This window comes from Epinephelus moara, chromosome 21 (genome assembly GCF_006386435.1).
Source record: "Epinephelus moara isolate mb chromosome 21, YSFRI_EMoa_1.0, whole genome shotgun sequence".
Lineage (NCBI taxonomy): Eukaryota > Metazoa > Chordata > Actinopteri > Perciformes > Serranidae > Epinephelus > Epinephelus moara.
In genome coordinates, this window is record NC_065526.1 from 11,532,167 (window position 1) to 11,554,283 (window position 22,117).

At 41.7% G+C, this 22,117-nt stretch overlaps 4 protein-coding genes across 5 annotated transcripts in view; 1 reads left to right on the forward strand and 3 right to left on the reverse strand.

Moving 5' to 3' along the window:
- The window catches only part of LOC126382801 (phospholipid scramblase family member 5), a 22,526-nt gene extending 20,979 nt beyond the window's left edge, over positions 1-1,547 (forward strand). The window contains exon 8 of the mRNA XM_050032879.1: positions 455-1,547. Within this exon, the coding sequence (XP_049888836.1) occupies positions 455-481 (27 nt within the window). The 3' untranslated portion in view covers positions 482-1,547. The remainder of the gene's footprint in view (positions 1-454) is intronic.
- Positions 664-10,514, reverse strand: eif4e2 (eukaryotic translation initiation factor 4E family member 2). 2 transcript variants are annotated; one of them, XM_050032880.1, is made up of 8 exons: positions 10,394-10,514; positions 7,352-7,463; positions 7,145-7,279; positions 5,199-5,303; positions 4,964-5,116; positions 4,735-4,871; positions 2,254-2,329; positions 664-1,808 (listed from the first exon to the last, which is right to left on the reverse strand). In XM_050032880.1, the coding sequence occupies exons 1-7, from the start codon at positions 10,411-10,413 to the stop codon at positions 2,281-2,283; spliced, it is 711 nt and encodes a 236-aa protein (XP_049888837.1). In that variant the 5' UTR covers positions 10,414-10,514; the 3' UTR covers positions 664-1,808; positions 2,254-2,280. The 2 variants fall into 2 exon arrangements, with proteins under 2 accessions (XP_049888837.1, XP_049888838.1); XM_050032881.1 differs by having other exon boundaries at positions 4,731-4,871; positions 10,394-10,434.
- Positions 10,515-10,674: 160 nt separating this feature from the next.
- On the reverse strand, positions 10,675-18,356 carry capn10 (calpain 10). The gene is made up of 13 exons (XM_050033577.1): positions 18,071-18,356; positions 17,345-17,603; positions 16,792-16,923; positions 16,388-16,584; positions 16,017-16,240; positions 15,793-15,934; positions 15,100-15,266; positions 14,744-15,000; positions 14,463-14,665; positions 13,640-13,895; positions 12,359-12,552; positions 12,188-12,233; positions 10,675-11,749 (listed from the first exon to the last, which is right to left on the reverse strand). The coding sequence occupies exons 2-13, from the start codon at positions 17,489-17,491 to the stop codon at positions 11,720-11,722; spliced, it is 1,995 nt and encodes a 664-aa protein (XP_049889534.1). The 5' UTR covers positions 17,492-17,603; positions 18,071-18,356; the 3' UTR covers positions 10,675-11,719.
- Positions 18,357-20,388: 2,032 nt separating this feature from the next.
- ccl20a.4 (chemokine (C-C motif) ligand 20a, duplicate 4) lies at positions 20,389-21,152 on the reverse strand. Its single transcript, XM_050033596.1, has 4 exons — positions 21,031-21,152; positions 20,770-20,875; positions 20,597-20,677; positions 20,389-20,502 (listed from the first exon to the last, which is right to left on the reverse strand). Exons 1-4 carry the CDS (start codon positions 21,092-21,094, stop codon positions 20,493-20,495), a joined length of 261 nt encoding a protein of 86 aa, XP_049889553.1. The 5' UTR covers positions 21,095-21,152; the 3' UTR covers positions 20,389-20,492.
- Between the last annotated feature and the right edge of the window lie 965 nt (positions 21,153-22,117).

A 22,117-nucleotide genomic window follows, 5' to 3' on the forward strand; every position in this document is an offset into this window, starting at 1 on the left:
TCCAGGGGGGTAGCACGTAAAAGACTCCGTCCCAAACTCTGACTCTTCTAGCATAACACACACACTTCATACACACATACTCAATTACAGTACCCAGCGGGGCAGCCCTCCCCCTCTCTGCTCCAACAGTGACTGACAGCTGACTCCACTCATTCACACTCACCACTGCCCTAGGGCCGCTATAATATGCTATCTACAGAGATAGCACTGGCGATCTGAACCGGTCAGTGGCGAAAAAAAGCACTTGCCGCATTTGGGACGCATTTGCCCCCGTTACCGCTTTAGCTCGTTTCACGCCTCAATACTGAACCAATTTTAGAACGAGTGGTACCCATGAATCATACACACACATAAACATGGGGAAATAGGGCCCAGGTTGAAAAATACCTAAGTTGTCCTTTAATAATTACATCGGCTCACTCATTTAATCCTGTTATCACTACTTTCTCTACAGAATTACATGTTCTTTGAAATGAGCTGATCCATGAGAAGGAGGTATGAGAGTAAAACTAACACCACTGAAAGAAGGCTGGAACTGATGGGGCACGCCAGCCTCGTCTCTTCATGGCATCAGAGACTACACCACTGAATTGTGTTTGCAATAAAACAGGGGAAACATCAGTGATTACATATATTCATGAAAGAAAAAGACACTGGACCAGCTTTAGCAGCAGATGCATATTTGACATTTATTGCTATAATCCATCAGGTGTACATCCAACAGTGTTTCTTCACTTCTGACACACACCTGCACCCATCATCACACCACCATACATGGGCAGCATTACAGTTTTTCAACGAACTATAAGCGCTGTCTTGACATGGTTCCAAAAAATGCTCCCGAGGAATTGATAAAAACTGTAACAGACCCTGATCTGGGGTCCAGTCTCATTTCTTTTACTACAAAATGGAAAAAAGGAGTGAAGGTCAGTGTTTCAGGACGCTTGTACACCTTTCGTTGAGGACATTAAAGCAGAGCCCCGTCCCTTGGATTCTTTCAAGGCGGGATAAAGACAAAACAGACAAAAGGGAAAAAATGGTTCGGGGTCGGGCTCGAGGCCAGGCACAGTGATTTAGGCAGCTTGGCAGTCCATTCTTAAGATGCCGGTTATACAACCTTCTGCCCAACACAGGATGGTCCTCATCCTTTGGGATTCAACTTCCAGATCAAAGATGGAGAATCACTGCTGATTCAGTTTAGTGATCTTTGACGTGGACTGTATTTACAAATATATCGTACACAATAATAGTAATCATTCTAGTTCGAAATGACCAGAGGAATCGTAGTTAAAATACAGCACTGTAATAAAATAACATCTACCTGCAACCCTGTTTGAGTCCCAATGAAACAGATTAACACAGACTAATTTTAAACAGCAGGAGGTGTGTGATGTTATGTTAAGCGATGAATCCAGAAATAGTATTATAACATATTGGTTTTGTTGTATTTTGTCAAGTACACTTTGTTAACAGCTAATGACCAGATCAGCAAACACCAGTCACGTGGCCTCCCTCTGGTGGCAAGTTTACAGATGTTACACCTTGCATTAACAAAAATAAAAAATAAAAACTGGAGGCTTCATTCTTCTCTGGTTGATTAAAAATAACGCATATTTCTCTCTTCGGCTTAGTTCAGTGTTTTTGTTGACAGGCTTTTCTGTTCATTTCCAATTTTAGACTCAAAGAAGGAATGGTCTTCTTGACTCTGTTCCTGCCTTTGCTCTGTCTTCTTGTTACACAGTGCCAATCCACGTAGAGGTATCCTTCCCTGGACTCGACATCCCCCAGCACATGACATATACACACACCTACACAACACAAACAGAGATCAAGTATGGAGTTATAGGGGCACCAAAAAAAAAAAAAATCTATAAAAGAATAAGAAAATAAATGTGGGAAAAAAAGAGGAAGAAATAAAAGAATAAATAAGCAAATAAACAAAATATGGAACTATAAAGATAAATAAATAAAATAATTATAAAATAATTTTTGCATATAAACCCATTATTTTTTTCTGAATATTTTTTTTACTGTTATAAAAAAATATACTATATTTGTTTTATGTATCTATTTTTATCCCTTTATTTATACTAATTCTTACCCACATTTATTTTCTTATATTTTGCAGATTTCATCTTTAATATCACATTCTTATGACTCCGTAACAAATAACATTAGAATGAGGCAAAGTACATCAGAGAAAAACTATTTCTTTCACTTTGAACTAGCTTTAAAATCATCAACATTTCTTACTCTGGCAGAGGTTCTCTGTTTGAGGGGCTAACGTCCGCCACTAGCATTCACCAGTCCATGGAAGTCTTCCCATGCTCTGTAAAAAAACAAAGGATGCAGCACATCATCATTCAAAATAAAACATTTGGATATTTAGGCCTTTTCGGTGGGAGGATCACAAACAGACTGCCGCCTGCGAGCTACTTTAGGCAGTCATTCATCATTCTGGCAGGCTATTTAAGCTCTCCCTATGCCTCGTCGAAGCGCTGCTGCCCTGCATCAGTACCGCTGCTTGCTCTTTCAGAAACCACCTCCACCTCAGTGTCCCCCTGCAGGCTCTAGCAAGGGGGGAAATATTCAATCATCCCTTCCCAGGATCTCATATGAACTTATCTGCGGGGAGCGATGGGGCCTGAGACTAGATGCCAAACTCTAACTATGTTCTGCTGTTGAAATAAACATTTGAAACGTGACTTGTCTGACTGAACTGCATCAGTTTACTGCAAAAGCAAATGAAACGTGATGGAGCTGCACATGTTTGTATCTTACTTGTCTCTCTTTCATAATGTATACCCCGAAACAGCAAAAAATATTTGCTAACAACCTTTTTTCCATGACAACATGAAATAGGGCCAAAATGTTAGTGGTGGACTATCAGACTGTATGAACAGTACGAGGCTGGAGCACTAACTGGTTGATAAACAGCAGTAAGTAGTTGGAGCCAGGATGATAGAGCAGCATCAGCCATTAGCACAAGTTGTGAGCTGTAATCTGGCAGTAAATAAGCAGCCGTGTGTCTGGCTGTGGACGCTGGAGCTGTTGAATAAATTTGTGAAGTTTGTTGTTCGCAGCGGTGGCTGTTAGCTTGACAGACAGGTAGGTGCTGTGAGTAAACAGTCTGAACTAAGCTGAGTTTTCTCAGACAGAGCTAAACATTGCCATTTAAATCACTGACTGCGAGGAGATGAGTTTGAACCTTCAGATTAACATTTTGAAGATTTAAAGATAAATCAGCCTAAAATAAAGTTAATTTTCTGCTTCTTAACAATGAGATTGTAAAGTCAAGAGTCAACAGTGAACCTGAGTATAAATAGTTGTGTATTTTTCTCAATTTAGTTATTTATATTCTCAAGGTTTTAGGTTTTGAGCTTTCAAATGATGAGAAATAATTTGTAGTTAATAAATGAAATTTCAACACTTGATACAATCTGTCACACCCTAATTACAATTTCCGATAACTGCATTAGCCTAATTTAATTAAAGAGAGAAACATTTTGACTAAAAGTTGTTGACTAAACTGTAATGACTTTTTGTCGACTAAAACTATGAAGGATAAAAATGACTGAAGTGTGACTAATGCTGTGTCTCAAATCACATACTTCCGTTAGTACACTTCCATGTAGTATACTATGTGCACTGTGTACTCATTGGCGTAGTGCACAAATTTCGACAGGGTAGTGTTGTCTCAAACCAAACACGGCCATTGTGCACTCACCGGAAATGACGACCGCAAATTAGCTAGTTAGCAAACTAGCATTCGCGTTATCGTTCGCAGTACCAAATCATCACGGACTGCTTAATCAACCCAATAAACTTACTGCTGGCTTATACCTGACAACAGTATAGTGGTGCTTAGTGCTAAAAACACATGTATTTGTACAATGCAGCAACGTTCACGGTCGCACAGTCCTCGGACACTATTTCCAGTTTGAAAAGTGGTCCCTCCCCTTCAGCTATACGTAGCCAAGATGGCGACCACTGAGGGCGAAAAGTGTCCATAGTTCCACACTCAACTTCTTGACCAATTTGAGTGCACCATCCGGGTAGTCATAGTGCACTGCATTTTTCCATACTTCTCAGTGTGAACGCACTTATGCACTCAAAATATTAAGTGTAAGTACAGAAGTACATGATTTGAGACACAGCATAAGATTAGTAAGCATTTTCATCTAAATACTATATCTAAAATGGCTGCCAAAATTAACACTGCACCAATATAAAACAACTTAAAATTAGATTTGTCTGCCTTTTGATAGTTGTAAATGTTGTAATGAAAGCATTTAATTAGGAAATCATTACTGCAGAAGAAGAGTGACAGTATAATACTCCAAAGTAGCGCTGCAACAAACAGTATCAGTTATAATGTTAATCATTTTCTCAGAAAATTGTGAAAAATCACAGTTTACCACAGCCTAAGGCGACATCTTGAACTTACTGTTTTTTCAAACCAACAGTCAAAAACCCAAATATATTCAAATTAGAAGCACCAAATCTTAAATGTTTGAATTTTTGGTTAAAAAAAAATATTACCACAACCCTATATCTGTTTAAGTTGTGAGTAACATTAGCACTGTTTTATATCTTTGTGCTCCCTGTAACAACTTTAATTCATTATAGTTAGAGTGTAACACCAACAGAAATGTGGGAAAACGTGAAGTTTGTGATCATGCATACATTTACGTGAGAGAGAGAGAAAATAATAAAACGATGAGACATACATACTTAATGCTGTCTGTGTGAGTCTTGTACTCCATAATGGTGTTGGGAGGCAGGTTGAGGACTCTACGCAGGGTGTCTCTGATGCGGGCGGTGGTCGCCTGGTCACTAGCTGTTTTGTTCCAGATGGAGATGATGTCCTCCTGGAGAAAAGAAGCAGGGGATGCATCTCTGAGTGCCCTGAAATAGGCAGTGTGTGACTAAGCATAACATATGTGTCTGTTTGTGTATTCACCTGGAAGCGTACTGACACCACGGCCCCGCAGATCTCCTCTCCAACCATGAACTGCTCCCCGAGCATGGCCAGGATCAGGTTCTCCCAGCAACGAGAGGCCAGGCCTTTCCTCAATCGGATGATCCACTTCCCACCCATCTTGTTGGCATCATCCTAAAAACAACACAGGCGTGGTTCAGAAAACTAAATTGATTCAATGTATGACAAGACAGAGTTCGGATCTCAGAGTACTCACCTCCCACATGGGTTTAATACCCTCCTTGAAGAGATGGAAGTCACTATGGCCTGTCAGGTCGCCTGGCCGGATCATGTGACTATAGAAACGCCAGAACTGCTCCACCTTGGGATTGACAAGAGATGTTTATATCAGCATGAGTCTGGATGAGATTGTATTTATAAATTTGTGCTGTGTCTGGCTATAGTGATAAACAAAAGCAAAGAACATCCAAATTCAAGCTATTTCACTGTTTCAGACACATTTCCAATGTCAGAATAAAATCATTAGTTCTACCTCATGTATGCTCCTGTTACTGCTACCATTTGCATAAGGTGGTAAGTTCAAGCTGTCTTAAGTAAGTGAAACTCTATCAGGAGCTACACCTTGTCAAAATAAATCAAAACCTATATGACTGAACCATGTGGGAATTTAATTTGAAAGGACAGACACAGGAAGTGGCCACGCTCAGCAGTCAGACAGGAGTCACATTACAAACCAATCACAGCCGACAGATATCTTTCCCTTCTTCTGTAAATATTCAGTCTGATAAATATGGCAAAGTTGATCATGTTAGTGCAGGGCTACCCAGGATTTCAGGTAAATAGGCTGTATGATGCTTGTTAAGGTTGACTAGCAACCTCATAAGCAACCTGCCACCAAGCACTTGAAAGCTGGCATACAAAAGGCACAAGAGCAGCTTCCAGCATCCAACCTCACAGGTGGGTAAAGACGCGGCATGTGTACGGCCCCCTAATTTCCAGGGCTGGTACCTGCGGTTATTCCACAGGCTAGTTAATAACATGTCGGGCAGGAAATCCAAAGTGTGGGATCATTTTCAGAAGGTGAAGGACGAACCCAAGGTGATATGTAAACTCATCTTCATTGGTCGACTACAAACATGACGTATCATCTGAGACATGGAAGTAGCTACATGCCCATTAGCCCACAGCGTCATTAACAGGCGGCTCGCTCAGTGTGTGACGTGCACTTGTAGATAAAATATAGGTCTATATTAATGAAGGTTCATTAGTACGGTTTTGTATTTCCCTGTAATGTAGCACAGTGTTAACAATGTTACTGATACTATTCTTTCTCACACCTTCAACTCAAACCATTGTGTTGCCCCGCCCAAAATATACAATTTAATAATTACATTAATATTTTTCGACATGCGGGCGACTAGTCGACTAATGGCCCTAAATGACGCCTATTAGGCGACTAGGAAAATTCTTAGTGGAGGCCAGCCCTACATGCAATGATTAGTATTTTAGCAGGTTTTCAGTCTTGGTTCATGTAAATAGTTAAGTTCAAGGACATGAACACTGTAACAACCAACAGCTGAGCTTTCTTCAGCACCAAACAAGAAGCAGCGAACCGGGTAGAATGTAAACATGGAGGAAACTCTGGGGATTGGCAAATATGTGAACAAGTCTCAATTCTCTTGGACTGTGGTAAAGGAGGAGAAACTGGGGGAGATTTGGAGTGAACAAGGGTCTGTGTTTAATTCGGCGTGTATCTGATCCACCAACCAGCACTTATTTTAGGGCGAACTCTTACTTTTGGAAACGGTTAACCTCTAATTCCCACAGTTTCCTCCTACTAAATTAGCACAACTAACCGACCAGGGGCTGGTAGCAAGTTGGGGCAACATAATCCAAAATGTAAAGTTTATCTTTATGGATTATACTGATGCCGTGTGTTTTTGTGTTTTTGCCGACTTGTAAGGAACTGTTCATATGTCAAATCTCTTAAAGGGAGTTTGGGGTGATATTTTCCACCAGGAGCAGGATGGGAAATAACCTCAAAGGGAATCTAGCTGTAGCTTTGCAAATAATGATTCCCAGTCTTTTCAAAATCTTTTAGTGTGTGACTAAAAACTCACACTGACTTCAGATGTGAGAACGTGTCAGACTTTAGTCTTTTAAAAGTATGTTCAAAGTCTTATAGTGCATGGTGGGCATTACCGAGGCGAAGCTGCCAATCTGTTTAATGTTCTGCTCGTAGCTCTGAGTACTGGCCGGTCTCCCTGGAGTGCGTCTGGAGTACCAGAAGGTGTAGTTGTACTGAAGAGGGTGCTCTCCTGCCCCTGGCACCACCATCTGCAGAGAAAAAGAGAGCGGTTGAGCCAACTGGAAGCTGCACCCACACGAGTCATTTGTTAAAACTCTGACCTTTTTCTTGGAGGTGTTCTGTTCCTTTTCTTCGTCTTCGGTTTTTTCCTTCTCACTGTCTTTCGGTGAGCCTTGGTCCTGGTCGTGGTCTCCACTGTCATCATCTTTCAAGCTGGATTGGAAACACAGGGAATTAAAGCTCTGTTGACAGACAATTAGGTATACTGTGCTAAAACTAATGCAGTCTAATATGGACCAGGCTTTGAATTTTCACCAGCATGTTAATTGTTTGGTTCGCTCCTGTTTCTACCAGCTGAGTAGAGTTGCTCAACTCAGGCCCATTGAGTCCCCAGCTGAGTTGAGATGATTATTCATTATTTCCTTCCATCTTGGCTACTGCAATTCCCTTTTCCCCTGTCTTAGTAAGACTTCCCTATATTGCCTACAAGTGGTGCAAAGGGCTGCTGCAAAGCTTTTGACCAGCTCCTCCAAAAGGTCTTGTTACGCCCATTTTGATCAAATTCAGAATCTAGTTCAATATTCTTGTGATCTCATGGTCAGGCGCTCGCCTACATTTAAGAACTACTGCAGCCCTACATAAGCAGCAGGTCATTGAGGTCCTCTCCTTTCTTGGTTGTTCCTCATGCCAAGCTCAAGACAAACAGAGACTATGCTTTTGAGGCTAAAGTTCCTAAATTTTGGAGCTCTCTCCCATTAGAATTAAGATTTAAGGACACTCTGGACACTGTTAAAAAGCAGCTCAAGACCCATTTGTGTAGTCTTGCTTTTAGCTAGTTTTTATTGTTTTGTGTTTAAGCATGATGTCTGTATTTTCCTGTCTGCTCTTTTGTCTTTTATGTGCTACTTTGTTCCTTGTTGTAAAGTGCGATGTGATGTTTGCTCTTGAAAGGTGCTATATAAATAAACGTATTAAAGGTCCAGTGTGTAGGATTTAGGGTGATATATTGGCAGGAATGGAATACAATACAATAATTATGTTTTCTTTAGCATACAATCACCTGAAAATAACAACCATTGTGGGGTTGTTGTTTTTTTTGATACCTTAGAATGAGTCCTTTATATCTATCATCACCATGTTTCTACAGTGGCCCAGAACAGACTAACCAAACACTAGCTCTAGATAGAGCCATTTGAATTTTGCCATCATCCACTGTAGTCAGCAACCCCTCTGTGACAAGAGCATCAGAAAACGCAGATTTTTAAACGTGAAACTGCTTCATCTACTGTTTTTACCAGTTTAAATCATTGGATCCATTTATCTTATAGAGGACGAGACCTCTGCCGATTAGACCGCTCCCAGTAAACACCTTCTGAACCTCCTGTAAAAACCTCTGAAATTATAAAATTAAAAAGGTGAGCACAGATAAGCGGGTGCTAGGTTAGCAGCTGATCTCTGACATGCCAAGTACTGTTGGAGAAACATTGATTTGTGACATGAAATTGCTTTAATCAGCATTTTTACCAGTTTGAATCACCAGGTAGTTTGTTTTGGAGAGGAGGAGCAGGAGGAGGTAAAAACCTTTCTGAACGTATGGATCAGAAATAACGTCAGCAAACGGTAAGTTATCAGAGAAAGTAGGTGACCACATAATTGCAGATGCTGTGCAAGCGGGCTGTCTGCAAGGTGCCAAACAAAGTAGGAGAATCACTAATTTGTGAAGTTATTCAGTGTTTTTACAGGGGGTGGGAATTACCAGAGGATCCATGGTACGATATTATCACAATACTTAAATCACTATACAAGATTATAGCGATAAGTACTGCAATAAAATATAGTGCAATTTGTTACCTTTTTTCAACTGTAAATTTTGTCCCCCAAAGGAAAACTTCAGCATCTGTTTTATCTAATAAAATAAAGTTTTCAGTCTGTTCATCTCACTTCAGCCATTTTTACTGCAGCAACAACATGTATCTAGTGGACTGAAAAAGCAGCTGATTATATTGTTCCATTAGGCTACCTAAAGTTTAATTTGTATGCTTTGTAATATTAATAATTCATATAATTGTAAAAAAATAAATAAAAAATAAATATTTGGCACTGCGTAACAATACATTATTGCCACAAAAAAAAAATCGTGATACTATGCTGTATTGATGTTTTCCCCCCATCCCTAATTTTTTTTAGTTTAGTTTAAACCACCAGATCCGTTTATTTTGCCGACCTCTGTAAATATTTTAGCTTCCAGTAAAAACCTCCTCAACAATGAACACTGCAGAAATTCTAACCGGGAGAAGTTCAGCTGGTTACAATCTACAATCCTCACCGCTAGCTGCCACAATAGCCACCCAAATTGTACACGATGGACCTTTAAATTTATTATTTACAAAGCATTACGAAAGTTACAGCTGTGTTTAAACTGTTGTTTGTGGTGCTGTTGAATTGTTCTATATTATGGAGACAATATCTATATTCAGTGTGCCCTCTTTTGTATAAATAAAACCTAAAACATTAGAACCGTCATGACGGTATGATTCATTACAGGGCTGCTGTATCGTACTCCATTTGTTTTAGCTAGGTAGCCTAAAAACTGTCAACTGAGTGTGCTTTTTAACAATGAACTACAAATATGTTAGCGGTTTATCATACACACGTCCAGCCCTGCACTTAAACTACTCTGACCGTGAATATCCTGCAATGCACTGTTAGCTAACTAGCCGTATTTTAGGGACATGGGAGTCTAATTTAAGCCGACACTGCGCGCACTTTCCCCCGCCTCGCAGCAACTACTACACCGAGGATTCGGGGCCTGTCCGCCTTCCGCTAGGCTAAGCTAAAGCTAGCAACACAGCACAATTCCCATTATGAAATACTATTAATCACTGTTGTTGCTTACCTTAGTTTCAAATGCACCTGTGTGTGTATGTGCATGTGTGTGTATGTGTGGATCTCACTCTCTTGGACATGTAAATCTAAGGTTTCACAGAGCATGCAGGACCATGCAATAAAGCTGACACACCTCTCTCTTATATTTTTAAACATGCAACAGCTTTCATTAACGTCACTATCTCCCGTGAATCTGCAGTCCCGACTGAAGAGCCCACTCCCTGGCACATATTACACAGAAACTTTTGATTACTCACGCGTCAAATTTGTTGTTCATTATTTTCTAGGTAGGAGTCTTTCGGAGTCCGACCACTGCCTCCTGAATTCCGCAGGAACGGCGGCGCGCACAGTGGACGCACGTGTACGCGCACGCCGTGTGTCTGTCGTGGATATGAACGTGCGGGTGACACTTGTTCATCTCGGTGTTTGATTAAATGTATGCGTTTAATACTCACCGGAAACATGCATGATGTAAATATATAAACATATGAAGCCAAAATCACATAAATATATATATGGGACACATTAGCACCAAGTTATGTTTTCATATTTTATTCATCCCAAACATAATAAATACACAGCTCAGTACCTCTCTCATCAGTTAATTATAGCTTTGTTAAAGTCTCTGGCTCCAATAAATAATCAGAAACCCTGTGACTTCCACACACAGACATGGCTTCCAGCAGGCATACACCACCACACATACACAGCCTCAACACAAAAAGAAACCGGCGGCTTCTTCATATGAACCAGCCTCCTCTGATGTGCCGCATCCCTCGTTTCATCCCTTCCACCCATCCGCTTGTCATCTGTTCTTGCGGCAACTTCAAACTATGGCTCTGTTCAGGTCCAGGCCGAGCTGTGGACCGAGTCTGGAGGGACAAAAAGGGAGCTGAGGGGGTGAGGATGGAGTCAGGAACAAAGTGGACTGCTTTAGGGTCCAGCCTGACTTCACTGTTAGTCCGGATGATGAGCATGTTTGGGGACAGGGGACTGAGAAAACCCTGTGTCTACTGTCTAGGGACAAACAATGCAAGCTAGGTAAGGAGCAGCGTCTGGGGGTGAGGGATGGGAGAATAGCTCTGGCATGGTATGGCACGGTATGGTGTGGTGTGGTTTGGTTGGCTCTGCCGTCGGAGACCATCCCCTCGCCCCTTGCCCCCTGTGCCTCTGTGAGGACCTTCATGAGAGGGCCCTTTGTTCCGGGCCGGCAGGCACACCAGTGAGTGAATGAGCAAGAGCAGCGGCGGCCCTCTTCAATGGCGGCTGTTTGTTTACACCAGCCAGTCCCGTCATACTTCATTAGCAGCCCAGCCCACCGACAACCTCTGATGTCCTAATCGCCGATGAGTGTGTGGCTGCCCATCAGCCCTGAGCCTCAGCAGTTCAGGATAAAGGGGTTTCCAGGATTCCCGACACACACATTCCCACTCAATCTGCCCGCCTGCCTTCTCAGCCACTGGTGGTACACATACACACAGCCTCCATGGTGAGGGTGGATGGGAGAACTGGTTCTTTCATCATGGGCCAAGAGGCACCGGGAGGTGAGCCGACGTTAGTGGAGCAGCAACAGTCCCAGAGAACTAGCTTTGCATCAAAGAGATGTGAGAGATCTGCCGCCCAGGAAGAGACAAAAGCAAGACAGAGTGATCATTCAGTGCTGCCTTCCTCTCACCACAATCACACACTTAAAAATATGGGTTTAAGGTAGAAATAAGGGAAGTTCTTCCAGCGAATTGTCCTGGAGGCAGGACTAGCTGTCAGGCTGCAGGAACACAACCATTGGATTTGTTGAGCTTTGTTGAAGGTGAGGGGACGTGCTGCCTGAGAGGCACAGCTTGTTTCTTCACCACAGCGTAACATAACACCAAGGATACAACTTATACATATTTAACTGTAGATTACGTTTTTGATTAATGGTTTAAAACTATAATCCTTTTAGTTGTGTGCTTTTATTTTGAAGTTTCTGTGTTGAAAACGCTGCATCCTTTAGCCATCTAGTGTGTGTGTCATTTCATTGGATACCTACTAAATTACTTCAATTAACTCACCTCTTGAATGGCTCGACCCAGCCTCTCCTGGCTTTTCACCACTTTCCTGAAAGAGACACACACCCGTCTTTATGTCCAACAATGATATCATAATAATAATATTTAAAGCTACTGCTATAACTGCACGGTCACGCTCTGATTACAAGATTAAGACAAAAGGGCGGAGCCAACCTGTGTATTCTGCGAGCCAGGCTGAGGGTGAAGTTTGCTGAGCAGTCGGGCTGATAGGTGGATGGCACTATGGTGTAAGCTCCAGGGGAAAGACAGCAGGTCAGACTGACATCCTGCGTGTAGCAGTGGGGGACACAACTGGCCGCAGGATCCTCGTCCCTGGGTAACGTCTGCTCTGATTCCCCTTCTGGGAACTGTGAAGTGAAGATCAAATGCTCAGATACTGTGGAACTACGATCATTAGCTATTTTGCCATAACACATAGTATACAGAGGGTATTTTAATTTTCTTTTTTATATTTTAAACCTTTACAGCAGTGATAGTTTTGATGCTTTAACGATAGTACACCTGGACAGTGTCAGGAAAGGGGGTAGTGAGAGGGGATGACATGCAGCAACGGGCTGCAGGCCAGACCCCCAAGGACCCAGCCTTTACAGGGCACACACTCCACCAGGTGAGCCAGAGGTCACCCCTTTTTATCTGTTTGGGACTACAAGAGCTAATTATTTGTTGAGCTAACCCCTGGCACTTCTACATTGATGTTTTCAAGACATTCAGGTTGATTGGAGTGCACATTGCCTAAAAGTAAAGCAAACAAATACTGTATATGAGTGCTTGTTTTCTCTTGTGAAAGAGGCAGTTGGTTGCTGTACATCATGAAAAACATCTTCACAGACATAAAAACTATCTGTAGAAATGTCAAGCTAGGATCAAACACCTTAACCTGAGTGTTAAAACAGACACAATGAGTAAACAGTGCATAGATCACAAGATTACACACTGTGCAGACTGTGTTGTGATCAGTTAAGGGAGTTGTACACACATGCACAGGCGTTGTTTCAACAAAAGCCAAGGTGTGGCAATGTGACATGAAGTCAAGGACCTACATGTTACTGATAAGTGTTTCAACAGACATGTAGCTCTCTCTCATATCCACAATGCCTAATGTTTGCATGTAATTCACAACTTAGGGAGAGCTGTGAGAGAGCAAATTTCAGCATCATAAACAGAGAGCACAGGTCTAATTATCATTAGTCCGGACAGAAATGTTTTCAATTACATGCTAGTGTCTAGTGGGTAAAGACGGGATTTTCATGATCATGCCGGCTGATATCAGTTTAAATAACATGTTTGAATTCATATGTTACCATATACACATCTACAATCACAGAGATCTGGGCACTTCTCTAAAGCAGCTGGGAAAAACTGACGCCTATACACAGAAGTAAATGGTCCGTATCTCTAAATGACGCCGGTATTCTCCCTTAATGTTTGACTGACCTTATAAATGTGAAAGCCAATAGGGTGCAGGTTGGTGTCAGGGCAGCTCTGGTGCAGGGTAATCCTGACATTCACTCCTGATGTCACTGCTGACTCATCACACACTGTAAAAGGGAAGCAGGGGTTCTGCCAGTGAGACAGGAAGTTCCTGCTTCCTCCGGCCGTGCTTCCCTCCACCCACGAGCCCCGGAAGTAACTGGTCTCCCACTCTCCATCTGTTGTCAATGGCAGTGAAGGTGCTGGGCTTTTCAGGGCACTGGGGAGGAACACAACATTGTTATGTCATGAATAAGTCGATTCAGTCACAGCAATTTCCCTGGTGGAATGTGGAAGAAGGAAAATCCATCTTTTGAAAAAATGTGTGGGGTCACAAATTGACCAGCAGATGTCACTGTTCACTTGCTGTCATTCATTTTTATGGGAAATCCTGGAGAAAGTTTGTATGAACAAATAAATCTTTAATCAAGATCTCAAATGAATGAATTATGTGCAAAAATTTACAGAACATAACATTTAATAATACTGTTGTCATTTTAACGTACTGTATGTTTAAGGAATCTCAAAGATAACAACGTTGCTGAATGGGCAAAACAACTAATGCCATTTTACTTTGATTTTGGAAGGAGACATTGTGGAGACACATTTTGGACTCCACAGAAAAACAACATCTGCACACATCTTGAAAAGTACCTGAACTTTTTGAAGATGGAATGAAATTAAGATTTTATTATAAAAAAAGAAACACAGCCTGGATATGCTGTGTGTTTCCTGTCATTTTTACCTAGACAAGATGAGCTTGTTCACTTTCTCCATCTGTCCTCACCTGAGGGATGTGGTAGAGGAGGAAAAGGCCCTGATGAGAAAGCGGGCCTCAGCTCCTGGCTGGTAGGTGCTGGGGATCAGCAGATAGTATCCAGGCTCCAGCTCCCCGTGGAGAACCACCTCTCTCTCGTAGGCGTGGCAGTGAGTAGAAGCACAAGGAGGTTTGTTCAACATCCGGCTCAGATTAAAACGCCTCTTCTCCACCTGGTGACAGAAAAACGCAGGTGACATGATGCAAAGACACAAGCATTTCTTTTTTTTCTTATAAGCAACAGCACCAACCTTCCACATGTGTAGAGCAATAGCCTGGTAGTGCTGGTGCGTTATGTTCTTGCTCTCTTCAAGTGGCATTTGTGCATATTTCTCTGTGTTTCTCCATTTCCTATGCTGCAGCAGGGACACCAGCACCTCTCCTCTCTCACACACTTTGAGCCAAAACTTTGGGTTGCTGCCATAGCTGCTGCTGTTTCGGCTGCCACCAGCTGAGCTCCCTTTTATCCACCGGCCAGCCAGCTGATGGTTGTGTGTCAGCAGATTTCCTGTCGGAGAGGAGAGGAGAGGTGTCAGGGTGAAAAAGGGGTGTGAAGGACGTCAGTGACAGTAAGTCTAAAACATCCTTTAGCAAAGTAGGGAATTACCAGTATAAATGCTCTTTAGGTGCCCGTCATCACTGATGGGGTAACCCACTGTGACATCATCAAACTGGGACAGGAATTCTGTCTCATCCAACCAGAACTCGCCCTCAGCCACCCTGGCTTGTAGGTCCAAAGCAGAAACGGGGTCGACAGAACTCCAACCAGCACCACTGCAGACAAAGAGGTAGACTGAGTGAATGAAGACTATGGACTTTCCCACACACACAGACTTGTGGACTTTATTGGTGTGTACATGTGAGTGCCTAAAAGACACACAATAAATAAAGTGTGCAATGTACTTTAGTGCATTCTCTGGAGTTTCTACAGACTTCCATGAATCTTGCTGTGGCACAACACCCTTACAGACTTGATGTGTTATGCTAATGCTAACTGTGTTTTTTTTGTGTGCCTGTAGTCTTTATGGCAGTTTAGCATCTGTGGTCATCTTGCATTAGTCTGTGGTCACGTTTGTGGTTATTTCATGTCTCCTTGTGGTCATTTTGCGCCTTTTAGCAGTCATTTTGTGTCTCTTGACGTTTTGCTGCAGAACTATTTTGTCTCTCTTGTCTCTTTGCAGTCATTCTCATTATGGTTGTTTTGCATTTGGATTCCACAAAACTCCATTTGAGGTTTCACCACACATATCTACAAATCAAATCTTAACTATGACACACACAAGGAGACACACATGCCTACCTCCCTATCCAGGCCCCTCCCCAGCAGCATCTTCCCCAGGGATTTCTGATCCTGAGCAACAGTACTTTGCTCTCCGACACCGTCTTCACATCCAACCACTCCATGACAGTCAGAGCATGGTACTGGTTCAGCTCACTGGCACCTACATCAGTCATTGAGGTCATAAGGTGATGTGATATAGGATAAAAATCATTTTTATCTGCAAGAAAACACTTCCTTCTGACCTCCCGGGGTGCTGTGAGTGGAGCAGCTGACCGCACATTCATCTTTCACAGGATACAGAAGGTTCAGGTCCAGCCCTCTCCTCCTGACCTGGTCACTGTCCTGCTCTGGTCTCTGCTCGTCTTCAGACTCTCCCAAGCTCCAGCGCTCCGCCAGGCCCCCGGTCAAATCCACCAGGGCCTCAGACACTTGCCCTGCCCACAGCCGCTCATATGAGCCATGAACCCTAAAGAGGATGGAAGAGACAGGAAATGGGAGTTCCACACTTCAGTAAAGAGGTGGTTAGCAAACCTTTCAAAAAATCCCTCCTATATCAAAGTTCACAGTAGGTCAAACTAAAACATAAGACAAGCAAATTCCACAGGTTACTTACTTAGCATAGGCCTTCTCTAACAGGGCTACCCAAAAGGCAGTGGGGGAGTGGCAGCGTGAGAAGCAGGGAGTGGAATTGATACACGGCAGGCGGTCGTCGATGGTTACCTCTGTCCAGTGTCCCTGCTGCCAAAATCGAAACTGGAAAGAGCCCCTGTATCTGCTGTCACCCCACTGGGGCTGGTCTGGAGGCAACACCTGCAGAGAGTCACAGACTAAATCAATACAGCAGTAGGACACACAGTAGAAAACATGCTTATGACATGCTCATTCACAGCAACTTAATCTAACCACTGGAGCACTCTAATGCCCAGCATCAATTTCTCCAGATTCTGTAAAAAGCCAGAGCTGCAGATAATACAAATCTATTAAAATCGAACTGATAGTACACAGTTGTTGCTCTACCTTGTTCAGCAGATGTTTGTTCTTGAGCAAGAAGGTGCAGGCACAGAGAAACCAGCAGTCTCCTAATAAGCCTTGTTTTGCATGACCCAGGTTGATGTTGTCAGGGAAGAGAGCTGGTGACTGGCAGATCTCCTGGAGGTGTGAAACGGACATAAATTGAGACATGCTGACTTACAATAACCCTGGGGTTTGGGTTATGGAGGTTGAAAATAATGAGGTGCAGAAATTTGTTTACAGACGCTGTTAACAAGGAGGTCAGGGCCTCTCACAGGACTGTTTTTAACGCAGTTATTTTGTAGGGTTGTAAGATGATTGATATAGAAATAGAAAAACATATGAAATATATTTGCTTTTTTGTGAAATAAACAACACCACCACTGAACCTTTGAACCTGTAAACACTCTTTCATAATCAAACAGGGATAGGGAAAAAACATTCTCTGGTTGAGCACATTAACATGTGACAGGTGATGCAACATTGAACTGATTACAAAACAAACTCCCCAGGAATACACAGCGGCATTTCCACTTTCCTCTTTGGCACTACATCTTACCTGTGGGCGTTGCCAGGTGATTTGTCCCTGCAACCTTGCGATGGGTGTGGAGCTGTCAGAGAACAGGGATGTGTCGTCAGACGGGAAGTCCTGGTCCTCGAACAGAGCCTTGCCTCCACGCTCTGCCCTACCTGCCTCTTCTTTCATGGCTCCTCCTTTCTCTTTCAACCTGGATTGAACCTGCTGGATCAGCAGATGAACCTCAGCCAGCTGTGACCATCCTCAGGGCCTCCATGGACATTGCACACTTGTTTTACACCTATAAAGAAAAACAAAACAGCAACAAAACAGTCATGTTTTATAGTCATGAGATTTGTGGTATTGTGCAAACATCAACAACAGGAAGCTGCACCTTGCTGCAGATGTAGGTAGGGAGGTGGAAGTTTAACCTTATTTACCTGTGACTATACAACACTATTAAACAACATACATTAAGTTCACTTCCCCCCACAGGTCCACAAATATAACATAAATAATATGTTACAATGGATACTGGTACATAATAGTGTATATATATGTAAAAATGTCATTTTAGGGGAAACATGTTTTCGCCCAGCTTTAGTAACGTTGAGCACAAATGCATATATTAACTGTTTACGTTACAAACAACCGCAATAACTGGGAAATACGAAGAAAAGCTGTATGAATATGTCTCCAAACTCAAATGTAATGTCACAAACATATCAGGTTAATAGTGTGACTCTCCTTTACGTGTCTGCATCTTACCTTTCTCCTCCTTTAATCATCTTTCCACTCGCAGTTAGCTCTCACTCTTCATAATAACACAGCAGCTAACCGTTAGCTTCAGCTAGCTTGAAATGCACAGCTGTAACATAGTTAGCATCTCCGTATCGCTTCATCTTATCATGGTTTCAGAGCCATTGCCACAGTCATACCGAGTATTTTTTATCCAAACGCATGACAGACTTCGTTATTATTAACAGTTATATCGAAACCAGACATTTCATCTTGCTGAGTGTGAAATACAGTCAGAAATACAGTCGCTTCCGGTTGGGCATCCAGCGGTTCATTCATAGAGTGAATCCTTCCTGTGCTGCTGAACACTGCCGCCACCTACTGTTGGTACCGTGAATTACACGCTGTGTTGTCACTGTCTTACTGTGTTGGCATGGAAGAAAGGTGCGTTCGTATTAGGCACATGCTGAGGTGGGATCAGGCCATTGTTTTGCAAGTCACAAGCAAGTCTCAAGTCTTTGCATTCAAGTCCCAAGTCAAGACAGGCAAGTCCCGACTCAGGTGTCACATCCTAAACTTTGAGTTTGGAGTCCTAAACAAGTCATAAGATGCTCATGACCTAGGAAAGTTCAATCAGTATTTCTGAACATGAGCAACTCTCTCTCTCAAAGCCAGAAACCAGAGAAGTGAGTCTCAAACTTCAGAATTGGAATCAGCTTTATTGGCCAAGTATGTGTGTACATACAAGGAATTTGACTTCGGTAGACTTAGCTCTCAGTGTACCAGAATTGACATAAGTACTCAAGAATCAGACAAGAAAGTGGAATATACAAAAATATACAAATATATGTCAAATATACAAAATATACGAGTTGTAATGTCATCAAGTATAAAGTCTGAAACTGCTCCATGGACTATAAATAAGAGCCTGATTTTGTGGATCCACAGAATGTTTGTTTCCTTTTTTTTTATACCCAAATGAGCTTCATTTTATTGTAGTGCTCTCAGTACCCATATACTCAGAGCATTCACCTGGGTGCACTTTGTGTCATCTATAACATTTTTCACTTTTCATTGTCTATGGAGCAGTTAGACTTTATGACATCCAAAGAGAGTTTTTTATTTTTACTAATATCTTTTGATTGACCCAGACTGTCTTAGACCAGAGGAATAATATGTATGAATCTTGAAAATGGGCATGGTTCCCCTTTAACAACAGAGTAATACCCTGAATCCGCTTTTATGTCTGGAACCTCCCGTCTACAATGGGTTTGAGACTTGGACTTGGCTCAGATTCCAGGGAATCTGATCCCGTTTGGTTCGGCGGTGGAGCCTCTTGTGACCGTATGTGGACGTCGATCCCAGCGGGATTTGAGTCCTGGAACTTCCACAACAAAGACAGGTGCTCTAACCACTACACTAGGAAGACGCCCTAAACAGAATAATACCCTAATATGTTACATTTACAACAATCATGAATGCTTTCAGTTGGAAGTGGTTTGTTGGAAGTGGTTGCGTCTCTGTCTATAATTTTCGAGCCACACATTTTAGGCAACAAACTGCATTTCATTTTTGTCGACCACTGCATCAATTTTGTACTCTAATGTATTGGCCCATTTTTAAAGAGCACATTTTTCAGTCTTTGGGCACAGGGGAAAGTATCAAGTATTTTCAAGTCAAAAGGCTGAAGTCCAAGTGACGTCACGAGTCACTGGCATAGACTATATACACTATGGTCATTGGTGTTGAAGTCAAAGTTGAGTCGCAAGACATGATTAAATTTTGTCAAGTGAAGTCTAAAGTCTTCAAAATTGTGACTCGAGTTGGACTTGAATCCAAATCATGTGACTTAAGTCTACAACTCTGGACACATGTAGTTAAAACTAGTGCAGTCTAATACAACAGTCCTTCAATTAATCCTACCTCCATGTTCAGTTTTTGTTACCTAATAAAGTGGCAATTGAGAGTATATATACCCACGGACTTACTAGTTATGGCAAGTCTATTTTACTTCCCCACTTTCTAGCCATCTTCCTTTTTTTGACTTCCTTATGGTTTCCACTTTTCTATCTGTCTATCGTCATTCCTTCAACAGTATGAAACCTTCTTCTCTTTCTTCCTTATTTCCCTCATTTCCTCTAGCCTACTTTTATTTTGAATCCTTGAGTGCACTTCACTGCTGATGCTCTTTTACTGCGGCAACATTTTGTAGCATGACTATGTAGAAATTGTAATGTGGTGTTTTTTATGACTTCTATAAAAATATTACACCCAGGTACTTAAAAAGATAAACACAAGAACAGCAAATTATAAAAAAATATCCTCTTTATTGGCTTGAAAGTAATACAAAAATAGATGAATTGACTTTGACATAATATATTAAAGTCATCTTGTGTATCTTGGTGTGTTTCGGGTGGTTTCCTCAGGTGATCTCCACACATGAAGACGCTGCTCAGACTTTTCTATTTCCAAAGACAAAAAGGAAAACATTAGATTTACTCACGATGTCTGTTTTGTGTTGTAGCTCAGAGATTGTCTGAACAGAAATGAACTTACTCTGGGACAGTCTCCATGGCGATCTTAACCCACTTTTTGTCAGGATCAGCACACAGCAGTCTGTTTTTCACCGTCTTGAAACTGTATTGAGACAAGAGAAGAAGTTAAGACATTATAGTAGAGCTTATATTATAGTTTGTTACTTCTGATGCACTGATTATTTTTTGTCTTACATTACTGCCTTGATGTTGCAGTTATCTGTGATCTCCTGGATTTTGTAGTATTTGAGGAATTTCACTGGGATTCGATTTTCTTGGTACTCTGTGCAGCACATGGGGCCTTTAAAGAAGAGACACAACAAGCATTACAGTCAAAAAGAGGCAAAGAAACATAAGGAGCCACTTTAATTACAGATCTAGAAAAAAACAGGCATACAACTCACATGCTACTCCTAAATCAATAATATTACTGGGACGCGCTGAAGTCATACTCACTGCTTTCACTCAGCGCCACCAGCAGCAGCAGCATCATGGAGACACACACAGTGAGCTTGGCCATCTTCACACAGCTTCTCTTCAGAGATGAATCAGTTTTCTGATCAGGATTCGTAGATGGGATGAGCTGATAATGTTTGGCACTGAGGTTTAAATACTCTCTAAAAGGTGGTGCCCCTCCACAGATCAAGGACCTATCGCTGGAAATACCAGTGGTGTAATATAACTGGGTCAAGCGGGAAGTTTGACATGCCTCATTGGTGCGGTGTACTTTTACCCACAATAGTGGCACAAAATCCCCTTTTCTTTGGGTTCATAGAAAGAATCGAGAGATGCTGTATACACGTGCGCTACTTAATTTCAAAAAAAAAAAGAAAAGAAAAAAGATCCTGGCATTATGTCATGCTGGGGAAAAGGTTGTACGTAACAGTAAGTGATGTTCCCTCTTTGAATGTCAACGCTATTAGACACAATCAATACCTTTAAAATGCCACAAGTATTATTTATGTAACTCTATTTGATAAGCAGAGGTAAAATGTAACTATGTTCCCATTTACTCAAGTATTTGAATACACATTTGAGGTATTTGTATTTGATTACTTTCACTTTATGCTACTTTACGCTTCTACTTCCACATTTCAGAAGGAAATAATGTACTTTTTTTATTCCTCTACTTTTACTTGGCAACAGTTTAGAAAATATGACATACGTTTATAAATTAAACTAGCCAACTGGATGTTAATAAACAATGCCAATATATATATAAAAATGTGTACTTCAATTTTGGATTTCAAAACAATGGTTTACAAAGCTATTTATGAGGGTTACCAGTGCAAAAGATTTTTTTTCTTGGAAGGTAGCCTGGATTGATAAGAATGCAGGCCAGGAATACACAGTATAAGCTTTTGCTTCTGCCTGAGCCACAATCAATATAGACTGTTGACTGTGTGCCTATATAGTGTATACTTACTGTATTACTACTACTACTACAACTGCAACTACCACTATTGATATAACAAGAATATAACACTGAGGGAGCTGTTTTTATACTGTTACTTTGGATACTTTAACTACATTGAGCTGCTAA